Below are 26,831 nucleotides of genomic sequence, written 5' to 3'. Positions count from 1 at the left end.
GCCAGGTCCTCTGATCCTTTGATGCCAATGAAAATGTTAGAAAATGCAGTTTTACCCCCATGTACAGTATGAACCTATACAGCATGCCGAGAGCTTTTACTACACTGGGGGAACCTGCTTTTAGCTGCAGCACCAGTGAGCTGGAATTTCTTACAGGAATCTCTAAAGCTTCGCTCACTGGAGTCACAAGAACATTTTACACTTTTAGTCTCACTCAGCCTGACACTGTTTTACTAGATTTTAGTTCACTTTTAAAGTGATTTTTGGTGTTATTGTTTTGTTTTGGTTTTATTGGTTTTATTGAATGTTTTTAGTTATTGTTTCATTTCTTCTGTCCTTATTTATTATATATATATATATATATACACCCTGCGATGGACTGGCGACCTGTCCAGGGTGTATCCTGCCTTCCGCCCAATGACAGCTGGGATAGGCTCCAGCACCCTACCGCGACCCAGAAGGATAAGCGGTTTAGATGATGTGTATATATATATATATATATATATATATATATATATATATATACATATAAATAAATGTTTCCAAGCTATTGTTTTACAGCTTTTATTTCTTTATTAATTTCAATAATTATATATTCTTATTTATCTTTATTTTATCTTATTTATTAAGTTACTATATTCTTGTAATTTTAATGTCTTATTGATCTAATTTATTTTATTTACTACTATGATTATTATTAACTATTTAACTTCTCAATCCATGATCTCTGTATTGGTTCGGCTACATTGTAAATGAAGGTCTCCCTCAATGTACTCCGAGTTGATTGATTGATTTATTGACTGATTGACTGATTGACTGAACTCAAAGATGCTGAGTTCTTAAAACCTCATGCTTTTATTTCCATCTTAAACAAGTAAAAGTGACTGGCAAAGCTCTCTCTGGTGGCAGCTATCACCACGGCAACGTTCACATGACTGCATGACACCATCAGTCGTGTAAAGTCGTAGTTTTAAACCAACAACTTTACAATAAGGCACAGAAGGATGCTTTTCAGCACCTACATGCCAACTCTTTCTGCAGGTTGTAGGAACTTTGCTGAGCTGTGCTCCTGACATTAGCTACTGCTTACCCAGTAATAGCCAGCTTGGCCATAGCAAAGAAAACAAATGTTATCAGTAAACACAGCATCAATTTCCACTGCTATGCTGATGACACACAGATATATATATCAACAAAACCAGACGATAAACTTCAACTTAATAAGATTGAGGACTCTATAACAGACACAAAAGATTGGAAGGCGAGTAACTTCCTCCTACTCAACTCAGAGTTTCTTCCTCTATTTGAAGAAGGTCCAAAAGCTGCTGATCTGTCCTTCAACACACATATAACTAATATTACTAGAACAGCCTTCCTGCATCTCCACAATATTGCTAAAGAGAAATGCATTCTCTCTACAGGATGCAGAAAAGTTAGTTCATGCATTTATTACCTCAAGGCTGGATTACTGTAATGCCCTGCTGGCTGGATGTCCCAGCAAAAGCCTTAACAAGCTTCAGCTAGTCCAGAACGCTGCAGCCAGATTTCTTACTAGAACCCGAAAGTCAGCCCAGTTTTATCAACCTTACACTGGTTGCCAGTTAAATTCTGCATTAATTACAAAATTATTTTAGAGATATTAAGCTCTAAATGGACTCGCCCCTCAGTACCTGAGTGAACTTCTCTCATACTGCTCACTATTAGTACCTAGAATTAATATAATTACATCAGGGGGGGGCCTTTTCATACAAACCTCACCTGCATGAACTGACCCTCCTGATGATACTGCTGCTGCACAGACTCAACCTATTTAATCAGAGCCATTAATATTTAATTACTTCTCCTACTTTTCCCTTTTTCTGTATTTTAATATTTTATATTAACGTTAAAACCTTATTCTCTGTTCATTTTGCTCTTTTGTTATTGTTTGCTATCCGATGTTGACCAGCGGAGGAAGCGTTCCCCTTTTGAGTCAAGGTTTCTTCCTCTTGCTCTTAGGGAGTTTTTCCTTGCCACTGTTGCCACTGGCGACGCTCATGGGGGCTCGGACCTGGATTTTTCTGTAAAGCTGCTTTGTGACAACACCTGTTGTAAAAAGCGCTATATAAATAAACTTGTTGAATATGATTATAATATAAATAAAACTTTACACATTAATTCTCTCAAAACCGAATGTGCTGCTTTCTCCATAACAAATTGCTTTTAAATTAATTTTCTTGTACACTAAACTGTAAATGCATAGATCACTATTACCCAATGACAAAACATTAACTGACCCCTAAAAGTGATAAATAAATCCCAGGAATACAGGCATAAATTAGGCCACAGACACCCAGTAGATCTGTCAAGCTGATAAGGAGAGAATGGGGGTGGCATCTTTACCTGGGGGGCTTCTTCTTCATTTAATACAACAAAGAAAGACAGACTTAAATGTCATTTGAAACCAGCCAAATTCCACCCCGCCACACCCCCCCAGGGAAGACCATGCCTGAAACTCCTCCTTCCTCCAATCCAATACCTTACATATCATCACTGTTGTAAGACAAACATATATCTGTGTTCATTTTAACAGGAGAGGGAAACTAATTAGCTTCAATGCATGTTAGTGTTTTGAGACTATATTATATATAGATTATACATAGATAATAGATTATATTATTATAAGTTATTCTGGGCCATTTCTATTGGTCCATTTATCATGAAGTGTTTCTATAGTGTAAAGAGCAGCAAGTTTCCACACCCCACCACCGTCCTGTCTCCTCCTATTGGTCTCATCTTTCAGTTCTTTAAGTGGGTGATCCAGTCTGCTAGTGTAAACATGCTCCAGCCCTCTCCCCTTCTCTCTCCTCAGACTACAGCTTTACTGTCACTGTCATATCAAAACAGCGTCACTTTTCAATGGTTTTCTATGTCGTTTGATAATGTCAGCATTACATATTGAACTGTTCACAGTCATGGTGATAGGAACCAGACGTCCACCTCTAAAAGCCCCCCTTACAGAAAGTTATTACATGAAATGGTTATGAATACATTGCCTGCAAGCTTTATTGGCATGACTGGATATATGACCTATGTTAAGTTGAATTATTATTAAAATATAGATTAAAAATTATTCAAATATAAAAATAAATCAATAAAAAGAGATCAATACATTAATTTTAAAACATTCAAAATGATAAATAAAACTAAGCTATGAAGTTTGAAATATAAATACGGTAATACATATAAACATAAAATCAATATGGACATGTGTCAAAAGTAATACAATAAAATAAAATAAAATAAAACTACTACTACTAATAATAAAAATAAAACAAAAAATAAAGTACATGTGAAAAATGAAGTAATACATTATATAATATATAAACTCAGAAGACTCGTGTAGGTTCACTGGTGGTTTTGGATGGTAAATAAAATGTTTGTGTTGTAGTCATGGCGACCCCTGGATCCTATCACCACCACTGTAAAGACATCTGAACCATTTCACTCAAACCACTCTGAATCTCTCTGTTTACACCTTAATCACTGAATTATCCAGATATTTTGAAAATTCTGCAGAATTTCCCATTAACTGTTTATTCCTCCTCTGTAAAGCTACCATTTCAGAGGTATGATATATTGTTACCTTGCTGAAGGTGGTCTGAATTGCAAACTATTGCTCAGCTGCGCTCCTTAGATCTGCCACATGCTGTCTATTGCCAGTGGCACAAATGCCTACAACACTGGAAGAAAAGGATGGCAGGAAGCCTCGCTCCTCGTGCCCACGTGATCACTTAGCATTCTCCTTCATCCTCCACTGAGGCACTCAACAATGCTACATGACTGCTAGTTCAAAAGGAGCAGTGGCAGGTTCATACACATCAGAGGGATATGCTAGCCCTTACCCTCCCACACCAGTGATACTGCTGTGTTGGTTCAGACCTTCCTGCAATTAAACTCTCATAAAGAACTGCAAGGACCCCACTACTCACATAGCCACAGAAACCCTCCAGACTTGTTTACGCTTGGCTAAACTTACAGGTTGTGCTGCCCAGAAATGGATTAAGCATAGTCTTGGAGCACACTGCAGTGCTAAAGGTGAATCACCATTGGAAATTCTTTTTCATGCGTGTAAGTTTAGCCTTAATCTTGGGTCTGGGAAGCCAGCCCATGATGTTCATTTCTGGCCCTAGATGCTCCTTGGCTTTAGTGTACAGTTCAGGAAAATACATTCACTCATGTGGAGTTTCTTTAAACTTTAAAAAGGTTCTCCACACACCTCATTTATAAAAATGGTTCTTTACACAGACCTCAATTCCCAAAAAGTTAAGAGTGTGTGAAATGCAAATGAAACAGAAAGCAGCGATTTGTAAATCCACCCTGACCTGTATTTAAAAAAGTAACAAAGACCAGGTACTTAACGTTTTACCTTACAACTTAAACATTTTTTTTGTAATTATGCATTATTTTTGAAAATGATACCTGTACCTCAGTCTGAAACAGTTGAGATGGAGCAATTTAAAACTAGGAACGCTGTGAAATGTAAGAACCTCTTAAAATCTCTCTTATTACATCTTAAGGCGTTTTATTCAGTACAACAGGGACTCCAATGCAAAATGGTTGAGCTATTCTTAGTTTATTGAGGTGTATAATAAAACTTTGGCCCCTAAGGGTTAGATTAAGGTAAAATAAATAAATAAAAATAAATAAATAAATAATAAATGTTGGCATTAAGTGGTCAATGGCAAACTGGACATTCCACTGTATTCAATCGAGCAGAGACAGAAAATTTTGCTACCCACAGTGGCAGCGTACCACAGAGGTCAGCAGAACGTTCAGTCGTGAGCTCCTTTTTCCCAACTTTTGCCATAAACTGCATCTAGAAGTTGATTTTTTTGGAAGTCATGGGTTCTGAACATCTCATTCCAGGCACATCCAGTATCATACAACCAAAAATAACCGCATACAGGACATTCCTCCTGCCCCTTTCCACCTTAAACAAACAATTAACACCTCCAACTCCTTCATTTTTGCCATTGATGCTGTCGCCATGGCAACGTTTTCATGAATGCATGCTGCCATTGATTGCACATGCCAAGATGGCTGGAGGTCCCTTACCATTTGAAGGGTTAGACAGGCGATGTAATCATGGTTTGTTATAAATGGAGCGTCCAGGAAAAGTGCAGTCAGCAAAATATTCAACAGTTATAAAAATTTGAGTTCATTTGCAAAAACAGATATTTCCATTTTAATCTATTTTCATAAATCATGTTCTTTCATTGTGCATTCCAGGTAATATGACTCAAACTGCAGGTGGGTTGTTTTGATTATGGAAAAATACCTTAATAAAATACATGTAACTTACAAAACTTTATTGATATTTAAATTTTGTTCTTTGATAAAAGCTGATAACTCCAATGGTCATTTAATGTTTCAGAGTTAAACAAGCAGGTAAAGCGCTGAAAACTGCAATAAAAAACAGTCCATTAATGGTCAATATTAAAGATCAGAGCTCGGAAAATCTTAAGGCTGAATCTCAAACCCCACCCCTTCTGCCTATATAGTGCACTCTGTGAGATATGAACATTTTTCTTTCAGTTGCATGGCTTGTTTAATAGACGAACGGCAAAGAATTCTGCTTTTGTAGAGACTCTAATGTAATTCTTCTTACTCAGTACTGACTTCAAATCAGTATTTGGGGCAGTTGTGGGCTGGAGGTTGGGGAGCCAGCCTTGTGACCAGAAGGTTGCCTGTTCAATCCCCTAAGTCAACAATATGTGGCTAAAGTGCCCTTGAGCAGAGCACCTAACCCACAACTGCTCCCCGGGTGCTGTGGATAGGGCTGCCCACCACTCCAGGCAAGTGTGCTCACTGCCCCCTAGTGTGTGTGCATTTACTAGTGGGTAATGCGGAGGTGAAACCTCCCCCTTGTGGGACTAATAAGGGTAAATAACTTAACTTTAAAAAGGTGTCTTCGGTCCCTAAATGATTACTGTTAAAAGCAAATGTGCTTCTGTTTTTATTAGCATTTCACACACTGTCCTAATTTTTTAAACTGAGGTTTGTAGAACCTGAAAGAACATAGAAAGTTCCCCAAGAAAAACATAATAATGAACTTGCTTCTATACCATGATTTCCCAGTGCTCCTAGCTGTGGGATGCCCGCCCTGAGTAAACCTGTCAAAGTCGGTTAGCCTTGGGTATAGCTGAGCGATTAACAGAGCTGCGGCGTTTGGCAGGAACTGCGGTGGGCTTAAACTCCTCTGAGCCTTAAATCTCTGAATTTACAGGTGCTATTAATATCAGGACCATTCCGGTTCGTCGTGCTCACCGCCGGGGACCAGAGGTACTTAATTTGGGCAAGCAGGTTCGCGATCACTCGCCTCTTGAGACCTTTGCGGCATAGCGAGGCAATCAGGAGTCTGATCAGCTGCGAAGTGCTGGAAAACTAAGCGGCTTACAGAGTCTGTCAGCTTTACTCTCGCAGAACACACACTAGGCTCAGGGAATCAACTCCACAGAACAAGCGCTAGTCTGCTTAACAGGCTGGAGAGACAGTTTGGATCCCTCAGTCATCTTTGTTAAGCTCGGATACAAGACGTCACAAAGTCACTGAACAACAATATGCAGTGGTATGAAATGAGATTCCTTTGAAGCTCTTGTTCCTTAAGAGAAAGTGCTCGTCTCTCACAAAACAAAGAGCTGTGCGGTTATCTCGCCTTCATAAATGAAATGCTCATTCAGTTTCACACTTACAGGATTCTTAAGCAGATCAAAATCAATTCATGAGGCTTGCTGAGTGAGATTAGACGGGAATGTTGTCATTATATTCCTGAATGAGCCTCTGAGAGTTACTCATTACATGCACTGAACAAGACGCTGAATGAATCACTGTATTAAAAGTCCTTACAATTCACAGACTTTAATATCGGACTTTGAAGAACAGTGCAAAAAAACTCACTGAATAAAAGTTTCCAAATGTGGACACGTGGCACGAAGGCACGTTAAGCAGACATCCATTAAAACTTGACGGCACTGCAAGGATGAAATGTACTTCGAGTTTCAAAGAAAGCCTCTTGGAATTGGTTTCTGTGGTTGGTGAAGGCATGAAGCTTTTCATGTTATCAAAGCAGGCTGGAAGCAGAAGCGACAGCATCTTTAATTTGTCCCTTCGGAACAGAATTCAGCTTGGTCATTATTTATTTAAGGGCTGGTTTTGAATTTGGTGGTGGTTCTGTTGCATAACGTATACATTTACACTGATCAGGCATAACATCATGACCACCTGCTTGTTTCTACGCTCATTGTCCATTTTATCAGCTCCACTTACTGTATAGGTGCACTTTGTAGTTCTACAGTTACAGACTGTAGTCCATCTGTTTCTCTGCATACTTTGTTAGCCCCCTTTTACCCTGTTCTTCAGTGGTCAGGACCCCCATGGACCCTCACAGAGCAGGTACTATTTGGGTGGTGGATCATTCTCAGCACTGCAGTAACACTGACGTGGTGGTGGTGTGTTAGTGTGTGTTGTGCTGGTACGAGTGGATCAGACACAGCAGTGCTGCTGGAGTTTTTAAACACTGTGTCCACTCACTGTCCACTCTATTAGACGCTCCTACCTTGTCAGTCCACCTTGCAGATGTAAAGACAGAGACGATAGCTCATCTGCTGCTGCACAGTTTGTGTTGGTCATCCTCAAGTCCTTCATCAGTGGTCACAGGACGCTGCCCACAGGACGCTGTTGGCTGGATTTTTTTGGTTGGTGGACTATTCTCAGTCCAGCAGTGACACTGAGGTGTTTAAAAACTCCAGCAGCACTGCTGTGTCTGATCCACTCACACCAGCGCAACACACACTAACACACCACCACCACGTCAGTGTTACTGCAGTGCTGAGAATGATCCACCACCCAAATAGTACCTGCTCTGTGAGGGTCCATGGGGGTCCTGACCACTGAAGAACAGGGTAAAAGGGGGCTAACAAAGTATGCAGACAAACAGATGGACTACAGTCTGTAACTGTAGAACTACAAAGTGCACCTATATAGTAAGTGGAGCTGATAAAATGGACAATGACTGTAGAAACAAGGAGGTGGTGTGTATATATATGGCTTTTGAGGGCTTTAGTAATAGACAGGGAATGTCACTCATAGCCTCTTTAACTGGGAAACAGCTTTTTTCCCCTTGGCAGTTACGATGGACATGATTTCTGCACAGAAAAATCATCAGTGTTAAATCAACAGTGTTAATTTGAGTCCAACAGAGCACCGCATGCTGTTAATTGGACTCAAATTAGCACCGTAAGAGATCATTTAGCACTGATTTTTCACTGTTTCTGCCAGTCGTTTCACACCATAACAGTTTATTTAGACATAGATCTAAAATAAAAGCAGATTTGATAAAAATAATGCTTGTATGCACCTCAATTACTGTATAAGGAGATAAAGAAAATATGTGCATTCTAATAATTATATTACGGTGTGGCATTGAGGGGGTATTAGGAGAGCATTGGGGGAAGACATTTCGCAAACTCTGCTCTGTTCTGGAGTCAAAATTGTTCACAGTGGTGGTGATAGGAACCAGACGTCCACCTCTAAAGCTCCCTTACAGGGAGTTGTAACACAAAATGCTTATAAATACGCTGCCTGATGTCTGAGATATTGATTTACGATAGTTTTCAGATGTGTTTTTGGGCTAAATATATATATTTTTAACCTTTTCATGGTGGAGGGATACTTGCAGTGTGTTGTAAAGCGAAATAGTCCCTAGAGAAAACTTATCGCTGCTGTCGGAACAAAACCTTGTATCTCCATTTTTGTCGTTTTTCAGTTTTTGACGTAATTTGAAAATGCCTGCTGTCCTTTACATTGTGTGTACATTTCATGATGAATGGACCAAAAAAAATGACCCAAAATGACGAAAAATGTCTGGTTCCATTGACTTACATTAAAAGTAGAGTATGTTTTTTCCTTCTCCTGTAAAGTTAGCATGTTGGGGATACGAGGTTTTCTACAGACAACAGAATTTCCACTATTTTCCCATCATCAACATTCCATATAAAACTCACGTGTAGGTTCACTGGTGGTTTTGGACAGTAAACAAAATGTCTATATTTGTGTTGTAGTCATGGCGATCCCCTGGTTCCTATCACCACCACTGTGGAGACATCTGAACCATTTCACACCAAACCAACTCTGAATCACTCTGTTTACACTTCAAGAATTGAGTTAAGAAATTTTGAAAAATCAGTGGACTTCCCCTTTAATAGGGCTGGCCCAAATAATTTGAACACTTGAGCATTCGTTTGTTAAGTTGATATCCATTTCTTTATTATTCCTTCAAAGCACAAACAGTTACAAAAGACAACACATCATCAGTGAAAGAGTTCAGTCTGGTGATCGTTATGAACTCGTCCTTCATGGAGAAATAAGCATTACAACATAACAGCCTTTTAAAAGGGAGATGAATATCACACACCTTTATTGTAGACTGGATCAAACTCTAAAGACAGGTTACATTAAAGATGTCCATTATTAAGATGCAGTGATAAAGCAATGTTAGGGCTACAGCAGAATCATCAGTAGCACTTTATTCAGAAAGCCCACTGTAGATACTCACACTGCAGTTTATTTACATTCAACTGAATATCTGTTAAATTCCCCTTAATGCTTCATAACCCTAACCTCAAAACCTAACCCTGACCTCTGTACTAATCCTAATCCTGACCCTAACACTGTTGATAATCAACAAAGAGCTTGTTAACAGTTTGAGCATCTATTGATGGGGTTATATCTAATGCTTTATTAATGTGATAACATAAATTATTAACAGCACTATTTTTAAAGCCGGTAATGTGTTTTCCTATATTGATGCTTACAACCGATCATAGTTCAAAGCTAAAGTTAACTTCCTGTTCACCAACTTCTTATTCAAACTGGCCATTCTATCTTAAATAGTGCAGCAGTTACATTCTGGCGACTGTTCTGCAATTTAAATGCGAAAAAAATCTTTCTTTGGGGTCAAATTTGACCAAATAAGACAAAATGCAATTATACGTTTTTAACTACACAGAGTAAAATAATTAATCATGATTAATTATTTTAATTGTTTGACAAACCTGACAACTGATCATGATTAATCACAAATAACTACACAAAGTAATGCGATTAATCGCAATTAATTTTTTTAATTGTTTGATAATGCTGATATCTTATCTTTATTAATTACAAATAACTAAACAATGTAATGTGATTAATTGTGACTAATTATTTTAATTGTTTGACAACTGTTATCTAATTATGATTAATTATGAATAACTACACAAAGTAATGCAATTAATCATGAATAATTATTGTACTTGTTTGGCAATGCTGACATCTAATCATGAATAATCACAGTAACTATGCAAAGTAATGCGATTAATTACAATTGATTATTTTAACTGTTTGACAATGCTGATATTTAATCATGATTAATCATGAATAACTAAACAAAGTAGTGCAATTAATCATGATTAATTATTTTAACTGTTTGACAACACTGACACCTAATCATGATTAACCACAAATACATATACAAAGTAATGTGATTAATTATGATTGATTATATTAATGTTTGACAACCCTGACATTTAATCATGATTCATCACAAATAACTACACAAAGTAATGCAATTAATTGTGTTTATTTTTATTGTTTGACAACCTTGACATCTAATGATGATTAATCACATGATGTTTGACAAAGCTGACATTTAGTCATGATTAATCATTAATAACTAAACAAAGTAATGCAATGAATCGTGATTAAGTGTTTTAATTGTTTGACAGTGCCTGATTAATTATTTTACTTGTTTGGCAACACTAACATCCAATTATGAATAATCACAGTAACTACACAAAGTAATGCGATTAATCGCGATTAATTATTTTACTTGTTTGGCAACACTAACATCCAATTATGAATAATCACAGTAACTACACAAAGTAATGTGATTAATCGCGATTAATTATTTTACTTGTTTGGCAACACTAACATCCAATTATGAATAATCACAGTAACTACACAAAGCAATGCGATTAATCGCGATTAATTGTTTTAATTGTTTGACAGGCCTAACATCTAAACTACAGGTAGTTATCCAAATAAAGTGGGACCAGATAAACATACTCATCTTAGCTGCAGCAGGAATAAATTAAAGAGTATTTGAGTAATTTCTTTTCATGTCTGAATAGATCTTAATGATAAACGCAAAGCGGAGCAGAAACGGCCTCATGCTTCCACACCCTCAACATCTCTGAAGATTTCAGCACTCAGTTTCAGAATGTTAGAGGTCACCTTGTTAAATGTTACTTTCACAGCCCCCCCTCTTCTCTCTCGCCCGCTCTGTGTGAACACTTAAATGTGAGTCTCTGGGGTTTCCATTTTCACCTGGATGGGCTTTAAAGAGGTGGGAAGACCTTGCAGAGAGCCTTCTCTCAGTGGTGGAGCGCTGTTCATGGTCGGAGCAATCAAAAATGCTGGGCTTGATGCAGAATGTCTCGGTTTCTCAGAGGGAAACGTCTCTCTCTGGGCTGATTCTCGTCCCGAAGCTGCTCTCCCGTCTGCCTTATCCACAGTGGATGATGTATTGCTGGCAAACTGCAAAACAGAGGTTTAACATTATTGACGAAAAGGCAGATAATCAGCTTCTGTGATGCTGACCCAACATCACACTCATTGATTACCTAATAGAATTATTTCTGAGAACCTGTCGATGGCTCTACTGAAGGATGGCTCGTGATTGGATAGCTAGAGTTGCTGCTGGACGGAACAGTCGGGCTCAGTCAAAGTTGTTTTGAATGTGGGACCAAAAGCTCTTCAAAAAACTTTGCCTCGTTTCATCTGGCCGTAATCAGCTGTCAAGAAAGCCTTGCATAATGTATCACCCTGCCAGTTATATCTGTCACTGCACTGATAAGCAGCATTCAAAATTAATGCAGCAAAACGCTCGTACTGTATCATGTCACAGTTACATTTTCAAAGCATGACAAGAATGATGACTCTCTGAATGGTTTCATTGATTAAAGAAAACCCTATACAGTAAACCTGCTGTGGAGGATGTGCAAACTCACTGGGGATGAATTATGAAGAAACATAATGAGGACTATAAGACAGTAGAAAAGACTGAGTTAACTAGCCGATCTGGAGCTGCACTGTACAAATCCAAACTTTCAGAAGGTGCATTAATAAGTAAGTCAGGCTGCATTCCCACGTAATTTAGACATATAGGCTCAGTTCTTTTCTCTACAAGAGCAAATTTGCATCCAGATAACTAGAAGCAATGTGCAGTGCAAATGCAGTCTTCAGTCTTTTTATAGCTTTGGAAAACAGCATTTTATTTAAAGATTATTGCTAAAACAGAATTTTTACAATAAACACCACCATTCAAAAGTTTGAATTTGCCTTATTAATGATTTCTGTGTGATTTAACCCCAGTTAATTGTTCCCAGCCTGGAAAAGGATGGCATGCCCACTCCAGGTAAGGGGAGAGTACCTGCCCCAGGTGGAGGAGTTGTCTTGTTGTCGAGTTATGGGAAGAGGGATGGTGAGATCATCTGCTGGACTGTAGTGGTGAAGAGGGAGCTGAGCCATAAGGCGAAGCTCTCTGTTTACCAGTGAGCCTACATTTCAACCCTCACCTGTGGTCATGAGCTTTGGGTAATGACCAAAAGAATGAGATTGCGAATATAAGCGGCGGAAATGAGCTTTCTTCGCAGGGTGGTGGCTGCACTCTACTTGACAGGGTGAGGAGCTCCGTCATCTGGGAGGAGCTCAGCGTAGAGCAGCTACTCCTCCTCATTGAGAGGAGCCATTTGAGGTGGTTCGGGCATCTGATCAGGATGCCCCCTGGACACCTCCCGGTGAGGTTTACCAGGCACAGCCTAGTGGGACGAGACCCTGAGGTCGTCCTAGGACTTGCTGGAGGGATTATATCTCCAGGTTGGCCTGGTAGGAGCTCTGGGTCCCCTGGAATGAGCTGGAGGAAGTTGCGGGGGACAGGGTTGTCTGGAATTCTCTGCTCTCCCAACTGCCACCACTACCCTATCTAGATTAAGTGGTTAAAGATGCTGAATGATGTATGACAAATGAACTAATGTACTGAAGTCCCTGTAGGTACTGAATAATAAGACTTAGTATGTTATAAGCCTGGGATATTAAAGGGTTAACCCTCTGTGGTCTGAGGTCATTTCCTCAATTTGTTCATGTCTTCTTAAACCCTCCTTTAAAGGCTCTTCATATAACATGATCCTCATATGTTTCATATCTAAATGCTCCATTTTCTTCATCACTACTTTCCAAAACCGCTGCTGCAACTTCAGCAGCTGTAAACTCTCTGCAGGCCATTTCACATGAGTCTCCGATGTGGACTGAATGAAGAATGAAGGTTTTCCGGCGTGAGGGTCAGTGCTTAGTGATTTCCTGAGTGTCTATTGGTCAGTTTCACACAATGTAGACAGACACATGAAACCACCAGTTCCACATGGTGAGAGGCAGATGACGTGTATCTCAGCCCCTCTTCATAGGCTCATAACTCCGGATGTGAGTCATGTATGATCTCAAGATAAGATGGAATGGAAAGGGCGACTCTACAGATTCAGGAAGTGTTTGAACTGGATTTCTGAGCTGGATTATCTCAAAGAGAGAGACACAGATATAGAAACAGAGAATCTGATATGCAGGAGAGTTCATAGACCCCAGAGGGAAGGAAGAAGGAAGGAGAAAGTCAAATTAAAATAAGTGGGGGAAAAACAGGTGTTTCCAAAACTGGAGTTCAAAAAATTACTAAAAGCTACAGAGAAAATGTGGCTCCTAACAACCACCTGGAAGACCTGGTCGACCCCAAAACTGCCCCCGTCAGATAAACAGCACTTGAAGCTTTCATCTCTGAGAGAGAGGAAAAAATCAAGCTGCTTCAGATCTGAAAACATCCACAGGTGTTTCTGTCCATCCTTCCACTGTGAGAAGACGACTCAGCGCTGTGGGTCTGAAAGGATGTGTAGCTGATCAAGAAGAACCTCACTGAGAAAAGGAGACGGACACATCAAACAAAGAAGCTGAACAATGGACTGACCACCCCAGAGTCCAGACCTCAACACCACTGAATGTGTTTGATTACTTCAGAAAATCAACCAACTTTTAAAAATTGGACACAGTAAGTAGTGGAAATGTGGTTATATTTAGCTGTTGAGGCTTTTGTGTCATTTTAAGTTAAATATATGTTTTAGTTTTTGTTTCCTGAAGTTTCCTGAAGTTGTATTGAATGTTCATTTTAACAGAATTAACAGAATTCATGTTAAAAAGGTTAAACATGGTCTCTGCACTCAAAAATCTCATTTACAATAATAGTTCTTTAAAGAATCCTCTGTTAAAAGGTTCTCTAGGGAACCAAGCTTGAGTCTGAGGCTGTAGCAGCATTGCCAACCAAGACAGCACATTATAAAATGAAAGTAAACAATCCAGCATTATAAGTAAACAAGAGGAACTTTCAGGAGACTCAATGAGAAGCAAGTCTGGCAAATGTTGCAGCACCTCACGCAATTCATCAGACAGAAAACAACAGTTAGGCTGACGAGGAGAGCAGAAACAGGCCAATCGAAGGATGGAGAGCCTCACTGTGTGAGCCTTTCCATCATTGTACACACAGCCAACTAAGGGCCACTTAATCAGCATCAGCCCGCTGAGAGCACGGCCCCCCGCACAGACACAGCACACCCACCCACACGGCTTTGATAGAAAGAGGCTGTTTCATACACTGGTCCATGCATACGCTAAGCTGGAGCCCCCCAGAGGGGTCAGCTGTGGATCATCAGCGCTAATTAAGCATCTCCATTACAGCAGTGAATGAGTGGAAAGTACAAACAGACCCAGGAAACGAGTAATTAAACGACAGAGAGTCCAGATAGCAGCTTTAGACCTGTGAAGAGAATCTGTATAAATGACTCAGAAGGAAATTAATGTGTCCGTAGAGTGAAATTAAAACAATAATTAAGTAAACAAATAGGGAAAGACAGTGGGGGTCCAAATGGGCTTTGGTGCAGTCTGGAAATCTATTTCGGTATTAAAAACGAGTGAAGTGTCCTTTAATAGGTGGACAATTTAAAGGACCAATCAGGATGCATTGAAAATCAGTTCCAGTTGTGCCTAAATGAGCACTTTGCAGCATCTTTGATTGATTCTTGATTTTTTTTTTATTAAAATTAAAATAAGTTGGGGCGGCACGGTGGCGCAGTGGGTAGCACTGTGGCCTCACAGCAAGAATGGCCTGGGTTCGATTCCCGGCTGGGTGACCAGGGTCCTTTCTGTGTGGAGTTTGCCTGTTCTCCCCGTGTCTGCGTGGGTTTCCTCCGGGTACTCCGGTTTCCTCCCACAGTCCAAAAACATGCAGTCAGGCTGATTGGATGTGCTAAATTGCCCCTAGGTGTGTGTGTGACTGTGTATGTCTGTCTGTCTGCCCTGCGATGGACTGGCGACCTGTCCAGGGTGTGTCCTGCCTTCCGCCCAGTGACGGCTGGGATGGGCTCCAGCACCCCACCGCGACCCAGAAGGATGAGCGGTTTAGATGATGGATGGATGGATGGATGGATAAAATAAGTTAACAACATGCTCTACAGGGAAGACACGTCTGCACATTTTAATGCACAACTGTTGTTTTTTTGGTGAACAAACATATTAGGAAAAAACAAAACATAAAATAAGGCCTGTATAAAAGTTATCGCATGTTTTATATTTTACGTTTTTCTAAAATGTTAAACATAGCAAATAATCAGAGATTGATCACTAAAATTTGCATTTAAATTATGTACTTTAAAAACAAAATATTTAACACCAAATTTTTTTGCTTTTTTATGTATATTGTTTAGTTCTGTTTTTACATTTTAATTGACTTTAGTCAATTTAGTAATATATAATAATGACGTTGTCAGGCACACACACGTAAACATAAATATATATATATATATATATATATATATAGTGCTGCTGTTGAAACAAAACCTTGCAATTGATTTTTCAGTTTTTTACATAATTTGAAAATGCCTGTTGACCCTAACATTGTGTGTAAATTTCTTGATGAATGGACCAAAAGAAACAGCCCAAAATTACTTGGAAAAACGTCTGGTTCCATTGACTTACATTAAAAGTATAGTAAGTTTTTTCCTTGTGTATATATATATATATATATATATATATATATATATATATATATATATATATATATATATATATATATATATATATATACACACACACAATCAAGTCCTCAAAAAATTCCTAGAATGATATACTGTGATATGTAAAATATTATATATGTGATGTATTTTTGTGTTTTATTTGAGTTAGAAAGCGTTGCTTATTCGAAAAGTGGAACTGTGCACAAATCAGGAATATATAGGCACCTATCCAGTACGTATGTAAGACAGAGTTAGTTATCGGTATTCACAAAAATCCAAGATTGAGATAGTGATAGGCTAAATATCATCCCTAACCCAAACAAAAACAAGGATATCCAAAATGGCAGCTTCACAGGAGAGGGCAAAAACTTACTTTACTGTTAATGTAAGTCAATGCAAAGACATTTTATTTCAGGCTGTTTCAGAGCATTTCTATTGGTCCATTCATCAGGACATTTTCACATATTGTAAAGGGCAGCTGCTGTTTTCAAAAGATTGAGAAAAATAAAAATCGACAAAAATGGAGATACATATTTTTCTTTAGATAGTGACGATATATTCAGAATCACAGCCTTTTTGAGTTCTGCTCAAAATGAGCTAAAATTGTCACTATAGAAACATTCACTACCGAAACACTTGGTAAAGTTTGAGTAGAGTTATGATTATTTTGGTGGTGACAATGGAATGTTTAATCATTTATTTTAATAAAATAAACATAATTAAAGTATAGGGTCTCAAAAAAAAGGGATTTTAGTCTAAAGTCAGAGTCAATCAAAAGACCAAAATGTGTTTTCAACTGGCTAGAATGATATACTGTAATATATATATGATACATATTTGTATGTTTTATTTGTGACAGAGAGCGCTGCTTATTGAAAAAGTGTAATTCCATACATATCCGGACTTATAGGCACCTGTTGAGCAGATAAGTTAGATAGAGTTAGGTATCAGTATCAGCAGATACTTGTGGATCAGCTATCGGTATCGATATCAGAAGGGAAACGTGGTATCAGTGCATCCCTAATAGTTATCCATGGACATGAGAGAATAAAGAACAAAACAACAGTTTAGACTATATTTGCCAAATATTACATTTGCAGCAAAGATCTGAACAATCTGAAGAGATGAACTGGCATAAAATATTGAGCATAATTGAGGATATCAGGATAATAATTTAGAAGATATGCCTTCCCAAATAGTTTTCCAATTATCATCACTTATATTAATTCCCAGATTGTCCCTCTCCTGTGGAGACTGACATCCCAAATTTGCATTTTACAGATGATGAAATGATTAAACGATAATCAATCAGGCTACCATGCACGAATGTTAACACTACATAGTGGTCCTATCATATGTAGCAAGTCTGACTGTATATGATTCCTATTAAGAGGTGCAACAGAACGGGATCCAGTGTACATTATGAGCCTGATCCTCATTCAGGGGCTGAACTCTCCTGCTCCTGTCCAGACCAGTTGCCAGCTTTAAGATGATATAGCAGCAGATCTGATGAATACTAATCATGGTCCTTCTGGTGACGCCTGCCCATTTGGGACAATGTAAACGTACCATAGAGTTTCATCAGACTATTTTTCTGTGCAGAGACCAGAAATACTTTATAATTGCAGTAACACGCAAGGCCATGTATGACCCTATTAAAATAACTGTCTTGGTAGCTCAGACTGATCTGCATGCAGTGATATTTACTGTATTATTGAAATAAAATTTTAATAATACAGTAAATGAATAATAAAAAAAGATTTGCACAGTATTTTTAGACTGTAATATAAATAATATATTTAAATGATATGCAGTATTTTAGAAAGGAAGAAATAACTGAATTGATCAATGGTAAACCGCAGCTTTACAGCAGTAGGAGTGTACAAAACTTCATCATGTATGAAATATCCAATAAAAAGAGTTTAAAGGACATATAAAAGAGCTATATGCAAATTTAAAAGGATGAAAAAAGGAAAAATAATGTTACGTATTTGTAAATAAGGTTGTTGTCAATGTAGAGAACTGGTAGCTACACATTTTTTAGCGCACAATAATGTTGGGAACATAATTTCTGAGTGTTAACCAAGTTAGATGATAATTTTAAAGAACGAAAAAGTACTATTTAAATTATATTTTGCATATTAGAATTTATATTTATATATATATATATATATATATATATATATATATATATATATATATATCATGTATTATTTATTATTACATCTATTTATTATGTTTACTATGAAAGAACTTATAAATAAAATAATATATATATTTATAATATAAATAAATAAATAAAAGATAATTATCGACACCTATGGATAGGCTAAACTATGGTTAAACTTCTTCTCTAAAGCATCTGCAGCCAATCAGTGGCTTCTGATGAAGTTAATTAGCTGGAGTCGACTGTTGTTGAAACCAAGTGGTTTATTTTATAACTTATCTTCTCAGAAATATCTCCAGAAAAATGTATAATTTGTACATAATGGCTGTTTTGACTGGAAATGACATAAATGAAGAGCGCTCTCTGACTTTTGCACAGTACTGTAAATTCTGACACATGTACTGTTTGCATTAAAGAGCTTTCCAAATTGCTTGGTCTCTCATATTGATGATGATGAAAGCGTCTGTATCCAAGAAAGCAGTAACAGTGCGCCACTGCTATTCAGAAGGAAACCTCAGGCTCACACCTGTGTGGTAATGAAGTAGATTCTAATTATAGTGGCACAATTACTTCTCAGGTGTCAAGGCGAAAAAAAAGGACCTGCACATGAATGATGTGCAGATCATTTTTTAAATTATTGCCACTGATGAACATCCAGATCCCACTGGCCACTCTAATGGACTTGTTCCTTTGATCTCATTTGATGATCTCAAAGCACTGAAAATCATCTCTTAGCCATTTGCACACATAACGGCAATCTTTGTATGTGCCGGAGGAGTAAGGTCAGGTTCAAAGCATTGCGTCAGCTTAAGCCTGAGACATGCACACAAATACATCTCCAATACAGTTACTGTAAGAAGTGTTTCTTGCGCTGAGGCCTAAGGGTCTTCAGATAAAAACCTTTGGATTAAAGTGACCGAAAGAGTCCTGTGCGCTGCGTGAAGTCAGTAATAGAAGGCGTCTCGTTGTGAGGAGGCAGATGCTGGTGGGGGAACGCAGCAGGAGGCTGGTAGAAGAGCTCAAAGACTTGTAAGTGGTCTGAGGAACACCGACATGATTACCCCCCACTGGACTAGCCAACAGATTTGCCCTTTTCATTTATCTTCTCCTGTAATTTTGGGGGGGCGGCACGGTGGCGCAGTGGGTAGCGCTGTCGCCTCACAGCAAGAATGGCCTGGGTTCGATTCCTGGCTGGGTGACCAGGGTCATTTCTGTGTGGAGTTTGCCTGTTCTACCTGTGTCTGCGTGGGTTTCCTCCGGGTACTCCGGTTTCCTCCCACAGTCCAAAAACATGCAGTCAGGCTGATTGGACATGCTAAATTGCCCCTAGGTGTGAGTGTGTGTGAATGTGTATGTCTGTCTGTCTGTCTGCCCTGCGATGGACTGGCGACCTGTCCAGGGTGTATCCTGCCTTCCGCCCAATGACAGCTGGGATAGGCTCCAGCACCCCACCGCGACCCAGAAGGATAAGCGGTTTAGAGGATGGATGGATGGATGGATGGATGGAATTTTGGGTCCAAAAAGTTTCAGAGACTTAAGCACATTATTTAAAACTATTTAACTGAGCAATATATGCTGGTAAAAATAAAATATGTTATTAGAATGAATGCAAATAAACATAAATACAGTAAAAAGTGACAAAAATGTATTTTTTCCTGAAATGTAGTTGATATCTTGTGAGCTAGTTTGAAGAACATAGTTTGGATTCAGATTTCAATGTTTCCAGCCACTGCAAAGGTTTGTTAAATCATATATATATATATATATATATATATATATATATATATATATATATATATATACACACACACACACACATCACTGCTGTCAGAACAAAACCTTGTATCTATCTCCATTTTTGTAATTTTTCAGTTTTTGACATAATTTTACTTTTCATGTAAATTTCATGATGAATGGACCAAAAGAAATGGCTCAAAATTACTTGGAAAAATGTCTGGTTCCATTGACTTACATTAAAAAGTACAGTATGTCTTTTTCTTCCAGTGTAAAGTTATCATTTTGGAGATACGAGGTTTTGCCCTGACAGCAGCATTATTGACACTAATTATTTCATCATTTAAATCATAAAACCAACCAGCTGCAAAATGGATGGTGTATGGATGGATGGATGGATGGATGGATGGATGGATGGATCCCGAAGGGAAATTGCAGCGTTTCAATAGCAAAACATATAATTGCACATAAACTTACATATACTGTGCAGAAAATAAAAGACAGAAATAAAAAAATAGACAAAAAATAGACATAAATTAAAGTATTAGAGATTAGAAATAAAAGTATATCTATTTGCATATTTACATAGCATATAAGACAGATCTGTTGTATTTACATGATGGCAGGCACTGAGTGGTATGATGTCGTCTAAAAGCACAAGGAGTATAAACATAACTAGGAGTTGCAGCAGAACTTCCCACCAGAAGCTGTTCTTAAAGGAGTCTCTGATATTACATGCATCTTTTGTGCATCTAAAATGGCTACAGGAAATATTTCTGGGGAGATTAGATATAAGATAATCTACTTACATAGAGAAGATTCAAAAATGTTCAAAAGATACAGAGAAAACTGGACACCTAACAACCACCTGGAAGACCTGGTAGACACCAAAACTGTCCCCATCAGATAAACAGCATTTAAAGCTTTCATGTGTTTGGGATTAATTGGATGGTAAACAGTAGAAAATGCAACCAACTTCTAAGACTGAACTTTTTGCTGAGTTTAGTAAATTGCAAAAGAATAATAAATAAATAAAACATGAAATCTCAAATGTGCCATAAGGTCACATTGTGTGTTTTATTTTTTCAATCATTTTGTCAAATTCAGGTAATAAAAAGTGATTTTGCTTTAAAATGTGCAGAAGTGTGCTCTCTATAGAGGAGGTGTTAACTTATCTACAGACTTGATAATGTTTGTGTTGACCTCCAACCATGGGCGCCACCTGGCCTGGGATTCTGGAGCTACAGCCCTGAATATTCTTTAATCAGTCCTGAACTTTATAATGTAAACGTATCACGTTTCACCCTGACTGTATTACACTTCAGTCTCAACAGCCACAGTTTCATTCAGGGGCACATTCACCCACTCCTCAAACTCAAAGAGAGAGAAAGAAAGAGGGAGAGAGAGAGAGAGAGAGAGAGAGAGAGAGAACATAAGTGAGAAAATGTGTGCATGTTTGAAATTTCTTTCAAAAAAACCAACTCCACGATAAAACACTAATCATTTACTTATATAAGTAAGTTAACTAGCTGTTTTAAAATTTCAGGTTCATCAAATACTTAACAGAACATTGTGTGTTACGTCCTGTATTAAGATTTTAAGGCAGCCAGATTACTTACACTTTTAGGTTAAAATTAGGTTTTACAGTGCACATAAAAATCACTCATTATACACCAGCCCAACACGAGCCCAATGCTGTATGTGAAAAATGTTAATGCACCATTTTGTCAGGCCTGTCAGGCTCAGTCAGGTTTTTTGGTTTTGTTTTAGGCAAGAAGAGTTTGACAAAAATTACTATTTACCATTTAAAATAAATAAAAAGGACACTGGAGAGGAGAAGAGCTGGTTGTTGTGGAGAGAGGAAATGTGCAGAAGACTTTAAGAACAGCATTATTAGGGAAACATCTTGGTTTTTAACACATTTTTTTGTCACAAACGGTTTTCACTCTTTTTTGGTTTTGTTTTTGAATGATTTTGTTTATGTGACATGTCAATCAACACTGCATGTCTTGTTGAACTGTAAATCCTCATTTTCAATAAAAAGTAGCAACATTTTACAGGTTAATTTAAATAATTCTGGAGGATGATATTCCCAAATGGGCTGAGCTCTGGATCCTAACAGGCCCAGCCAATGCCTCTGCCTACAACATCAACTTTGTGACTGGTGAATTGAACATTTATGCAAGCTTTAGCTGATTCTGGAGAATCGCATGGAGATGTTAGAGTTATTCACACGACATACTTTGTACATGCATATTGTTTGATCATAAGACCAACATTAACCAAATAAAAAAGAAAAAAAACTTGAGTTTAGGTTCTCTGGCCTTATGAATGGCTGAAGAAGAACCCTTTTAGCAAACATAAAATACTTGACCTCATCACTAACTGGACAGGACAAAACTTTCTGCAGTTGAATAAAGATAAAACATATGATTTTATATGGGAATAGCAGTGACAGGCAAAGACTAGCTGCCTATCTGGATCCAAGAGCCCTAAAATCTAAAGAACTAGTACATAACCTTGGTGTACTAATAGACTCCGGTCTCAGTTTTAGCAGTTGTGTAAAAGCAGTTACTAAATCTGTTTATCACCTTAAGAACATCAACAAGATCAGAGATGTTCTGACTAAAGCAGACCTGGAGAAACTCGTCCACACCTTTATTTCTATCAGATTGATCACTGTAATGGTCGCCTAACTGGACTCCCAAAAAGACAATCAAACAGCTTCAGCTGATTCAGAATGCAGCTGCCAGAGTCTCACTAGGAGTAAAAGAAGGGAACACATCACACCCCATTCTTAAATCCTTACACTGGCTACCAGTCTGTTCCAGAACAGACTTCAAGGAGCTGTTACTGCTCTATAAACGTCTTAAAGGTGCAGGAGCAGCTTATTTATTTCATATGTTGCAGCGATATGAGCCGAGCAGAACTCTCAGATCACTAGGAACTGGTCAGTCAGTCCTGCCGAAGGTGAAGACTAAACATGGAGAAGCAGCGTTTAGCTACTATGCTGCTCTTAAATGGACCCAGTGGACAGACAGCATAAGAAGAGCCCCGACACTGGACACTTTAAGTCCAGGGTTAAAACAGTCCTGTTTGAGCAGCTTTCAGCTCAGTTTAAACGCTGTTAGCATTTCTAGCCGCTTTTCCTCTGTAACAGCACTTTTTTATCCTGATTAAACTTTTTATTTTTAATTTGATTTTTAATTGAATGATTTTTAATTGAATTTCTCTTTTAAATCTATTGTTTTAATCATGTTTTAGTCATGTTTTTAATTAATATTCTCATTTACTTTACTTTTTTTCAAACAAGTCTGTGTTTCTCCATTTGTAAAGCACTTTGAATGACAGCAGTGTTTGAAAGGCGCTGTATAAATAATCCTGCCTTGCTTTGTAAAGATGCAGGTGGTATTATGTTTATATGACAACAGCTGCAGGAATTTAATCACGGTCATTAATTCTTGTCACAATAGCTCTTTTTGTTTTTCTAAAACTGAAACGTTTATTATCACAATGATAACAATACCAAGGGATGGTGGGACACTTTTGGGAGGCTTTACTGCTGCCCTCACCTTAAAACGTCACATCAAACGAGAAACCAAAGAAGTTTATCTTTCTCAGACTCCAAATAAATGCAGTTATGGCAGGTTTTTCTGTAATCTCCTCTCTCAGGGGACAATAATTCTTTGACAACTTTCTGATGACTTACTGCCTACAGTTTGTGCAAAAGGCCTATGAAGATAATCACAGTATTTAAGATGTCAAAAGATTTGTGTTCCTCAACAGAGATCGGCTCTTAAAAGCCTGCATTTCAGTGAGTTGAGGTGCACGCATTTATTTTTGTGGATTGCTCATGTTTTCTCTGATTGCTCTTATTGTCATGGCTGTCCCGCTATTTGATTCAGCTCCGTTGATTCAATGTCGATTCAACAAAGTCTTGTAACTTCAGCTACACTCCTGTGCAACAGCACCTAAAGACATTACTTACAGCCATTTCTCTGGGCCACCAGGCTGTTTTTGCTTGAAAATGTAACTTGTATTTTCAGAATAAATGCAAATAAACATAGATACAGTAAATCAGTAACACTTTCTATGAATATCACCTTTGTAAGCATCTATAAACACATTCATAACATGTTATAATGCATTCATAAGGCATTATAAACATGGCTAGAAATAATTATAAAAATGCATTACACATTATAGCCATGTTTATTATGCATTATGAATTGTTAATATAATACGTTATAAGTACTGATCATAACAAATTATAAGAGCTCATAAGTTGTATTTGTCCGCTCTAAGTAAAGTGAAGCGTACTGTACTAAAGTCTCCTCCAGTGTTAAGAGTGAGGCTTCAAGTTGAAGTATTTACTGAAGGATTTACTGAAACACTAAAACATACACAGTAAAGCACATTACAGGCTTCAAATGTCAGATTTTAAACTAGAGCTACCATCAGTGTTTTACCCAATGTGGGAAAGGTAATGTACACCACCGTTAGCTTGGTATTTGTCTTTGCTTTACGTTCTCCAAGCTTGCACTGACTTCGTTGACACTGACAGTATAACATGTTATAACAGTACCAAAGAAGTCAGTCCCAGCTTGGAGAGCGTAAAGTAAAGACAAATACCAAGCTAACGGTGGTGTACATTACCTTTCCCACATTGGGTAAAACACTGATGGCAGCTCTAGTTTAAAATCTGACATTTGAAGCCTGTAATGTGCTTTATTGTGTATGTTTTAGTGTTTCAGTAAATTTGTTACATCTCTCTGACATGATGGTTCACACTCGTTTAGGTAGCTGATTCAAATCTGTCATTAATGTGACGAACCGGCATCCTGAAATGACCCTCATGAGCACATCCTACTCAGTAACGTCACGTGAATGAATCACCTGCACCATCAGCACAAACTAACGAGCAGAACGAGCTTCGCTGAGAAGATAATTAACTCTGATCAGCTCTCAGCTTCATTATTAGAGCGAGACGAAGGAGAAAAAGGTGAGATGAGCTGCTTTTCCACCGTTTACAGGCTTTAACTTCTGTTCGGCGCTGCTGCCTGGTAACACTGAATGATGGCACACGCGCAGTGGAAAAAAAGCACATGAATTCAGATCTGAGTGTCACATTAAGGTCGCATGGCCACGAATCGGATACGTATCTGATCTAGGATGTGCAACCAATGGCAGCGTTAAGTCATGAAAACATTGCCATCATGACCACATTAATGGCAAAAATTGAGGTGTTAATTATTTGAAAAATTAGAGGTGTTAATTGTTTTTTGGTTGTATAACACTGGATGTGCTTGGACTTCAACAGTGAGATGTTTACAACCCATGGGTTCCAAAAAAATCAACATCTGGGTGCAAATTATGGCAAAAGTTGGGAAAACTGAACTCTTGGCTGAACGCTGCGATACACTGCCATTGCCACTAGGGTTGGCAGAGTTTTCTGTCTATGCTCGATTGAATACTTTATTTATTTATTTATTTATTTATTCATTTATTTAACCTTTATCTAACCCCTCAGGGCCCAAAGTTTTATTACGCACTATAACCTAAGAATAGCTCAGCCAGTTTGTACTGAAGGCCCTGTAGTTACTGAATGATAAGACGTAGTATGTAATAAGCCTAAAATTTTACATTGAGTGTATTACATTGAGATTAAAAATGTCTTTTGCAAGTGAACCCCGCCAAGACAGCTGACATCTCAGAGCACCTCTGGCATCAAGGATTTCCACTAGATAAAATAATGAGTGAAGCGGAGGGGTTGGTTAAATGAGCAGAGCAAAGAAAATTATTCCTGGACACACATAGAAGGTAAAACAGTACAAATGTATAAGGTTGTTTTTTTCAAACAATAGGTGTTACACATTGATGGCAGCATTAAGGTTACCTTTGTTTAACCTGTGCATTTACACTGAGATTAAACATCTCTTTTGCAAGTGAGCCCTGGCCAAGAAGGCAGCGCACAACAAAGAAACAAGAGCACATATAATGACACAATGCATTAACCTTTATCTCGAAATCAGTCAAGGGAATAAATTGCTCCAATTTAAATGTTTCTCCAGATCGTTCCACGCAGATGGAGCGCTGTGACTAAAAGCTGCTCTGCCATATTCAGACTGCACTATTAGCATGTCCAGTTGACTATATCTATGAGGATGTAAAATGTACTGAGACTTGTTTATTGTTTTTTCGGGTCCCCATTAGCTTCCAACAAGTGGTTGCTGGTCACGCTTCCCTCCGTTCCTGGTGTCTCTGCCTCCCAACCTCCAAACTCCATTACCCAGAACCCCACTCTGTATCACATGACCTCCGATCTCTCTCACATGACTCTACACTGGTCTGCCTCACCTGACTACCAATTACACACACCTGCTCCTTGTTCCATGTGCTTGTTAGTTTAGTATATAGGCCCAGGCTTTAGCTTAGCTTATTGGTGAAATATTGCCTTTGCATACAGATCCTTACCGACCTAACCGGCCTTATCATGTAAGACCATTGCACTTGTTTGTTTTTTGACCTTGCCTGTTGCCTTTCCCTTTCAGTATTGTTGTATTTTCTGGTTTGACCTTGTTTCTGATTTTGGACTGATTCTCCTAACAACAACTACTACTACTACTACTACTACTACTACTACTACTATTAATATTAGTAGAATAATAATTTTGTAGGTAGTTTGACCAGAGGAGGATGGGTCCCCCCCCATGTGAGCCTTGGTTCCTCCCAAGGTTTCTTCC

At 38.2% G+C, this 26,831-nt stretch overlaps 1 protein-coding gene across 1 annotated transcript in view; it reads right to left on the bottom strand.

Annotated features, from left to right (window-relative positions):
• Positions 1–9,284: 9,284 nt before the first annotated feature.
• Positions 9,285–26,831, bottom strand: part of LOC118810024 (muscular LMNA-interacting protein) — an 85,447-nt gene continuing 67,900 nt past the window's right edge. The window contains exon 12 of the mRNA XM_036573542.1: positions 9,285–11,616. Coding sequence (XP_036429435.1) covers positions 11,374–11,616 — 243 coding nt within the window. The 3' untranslated portion in view covers positions 9,285–11,373. The remainder of the gene's footprint in view (positions 11,617–26,831) is intronic.

This window comes from Colossoma macropomum, unplaced genomic scaffold, assembly GCF_904425465.1.
Source record: "Colossoma macropomum unplaced genomic scaffold, Colossoma_macropomum, whole genome shotgun sequence".
Classification (NCBI taxonomy): domain Eukaryota; kingdom Metazoa; phylum Chordata; class Actinopteri; order Characiformes; family Serrasalmidae; genus Colossoma; species Colossoma macropomum.
The sequence above is the reverse complement of the archived record's forward strand: the minus strand, read 5'-3'. Positions and strand labels throughout refer to the sequence as shown.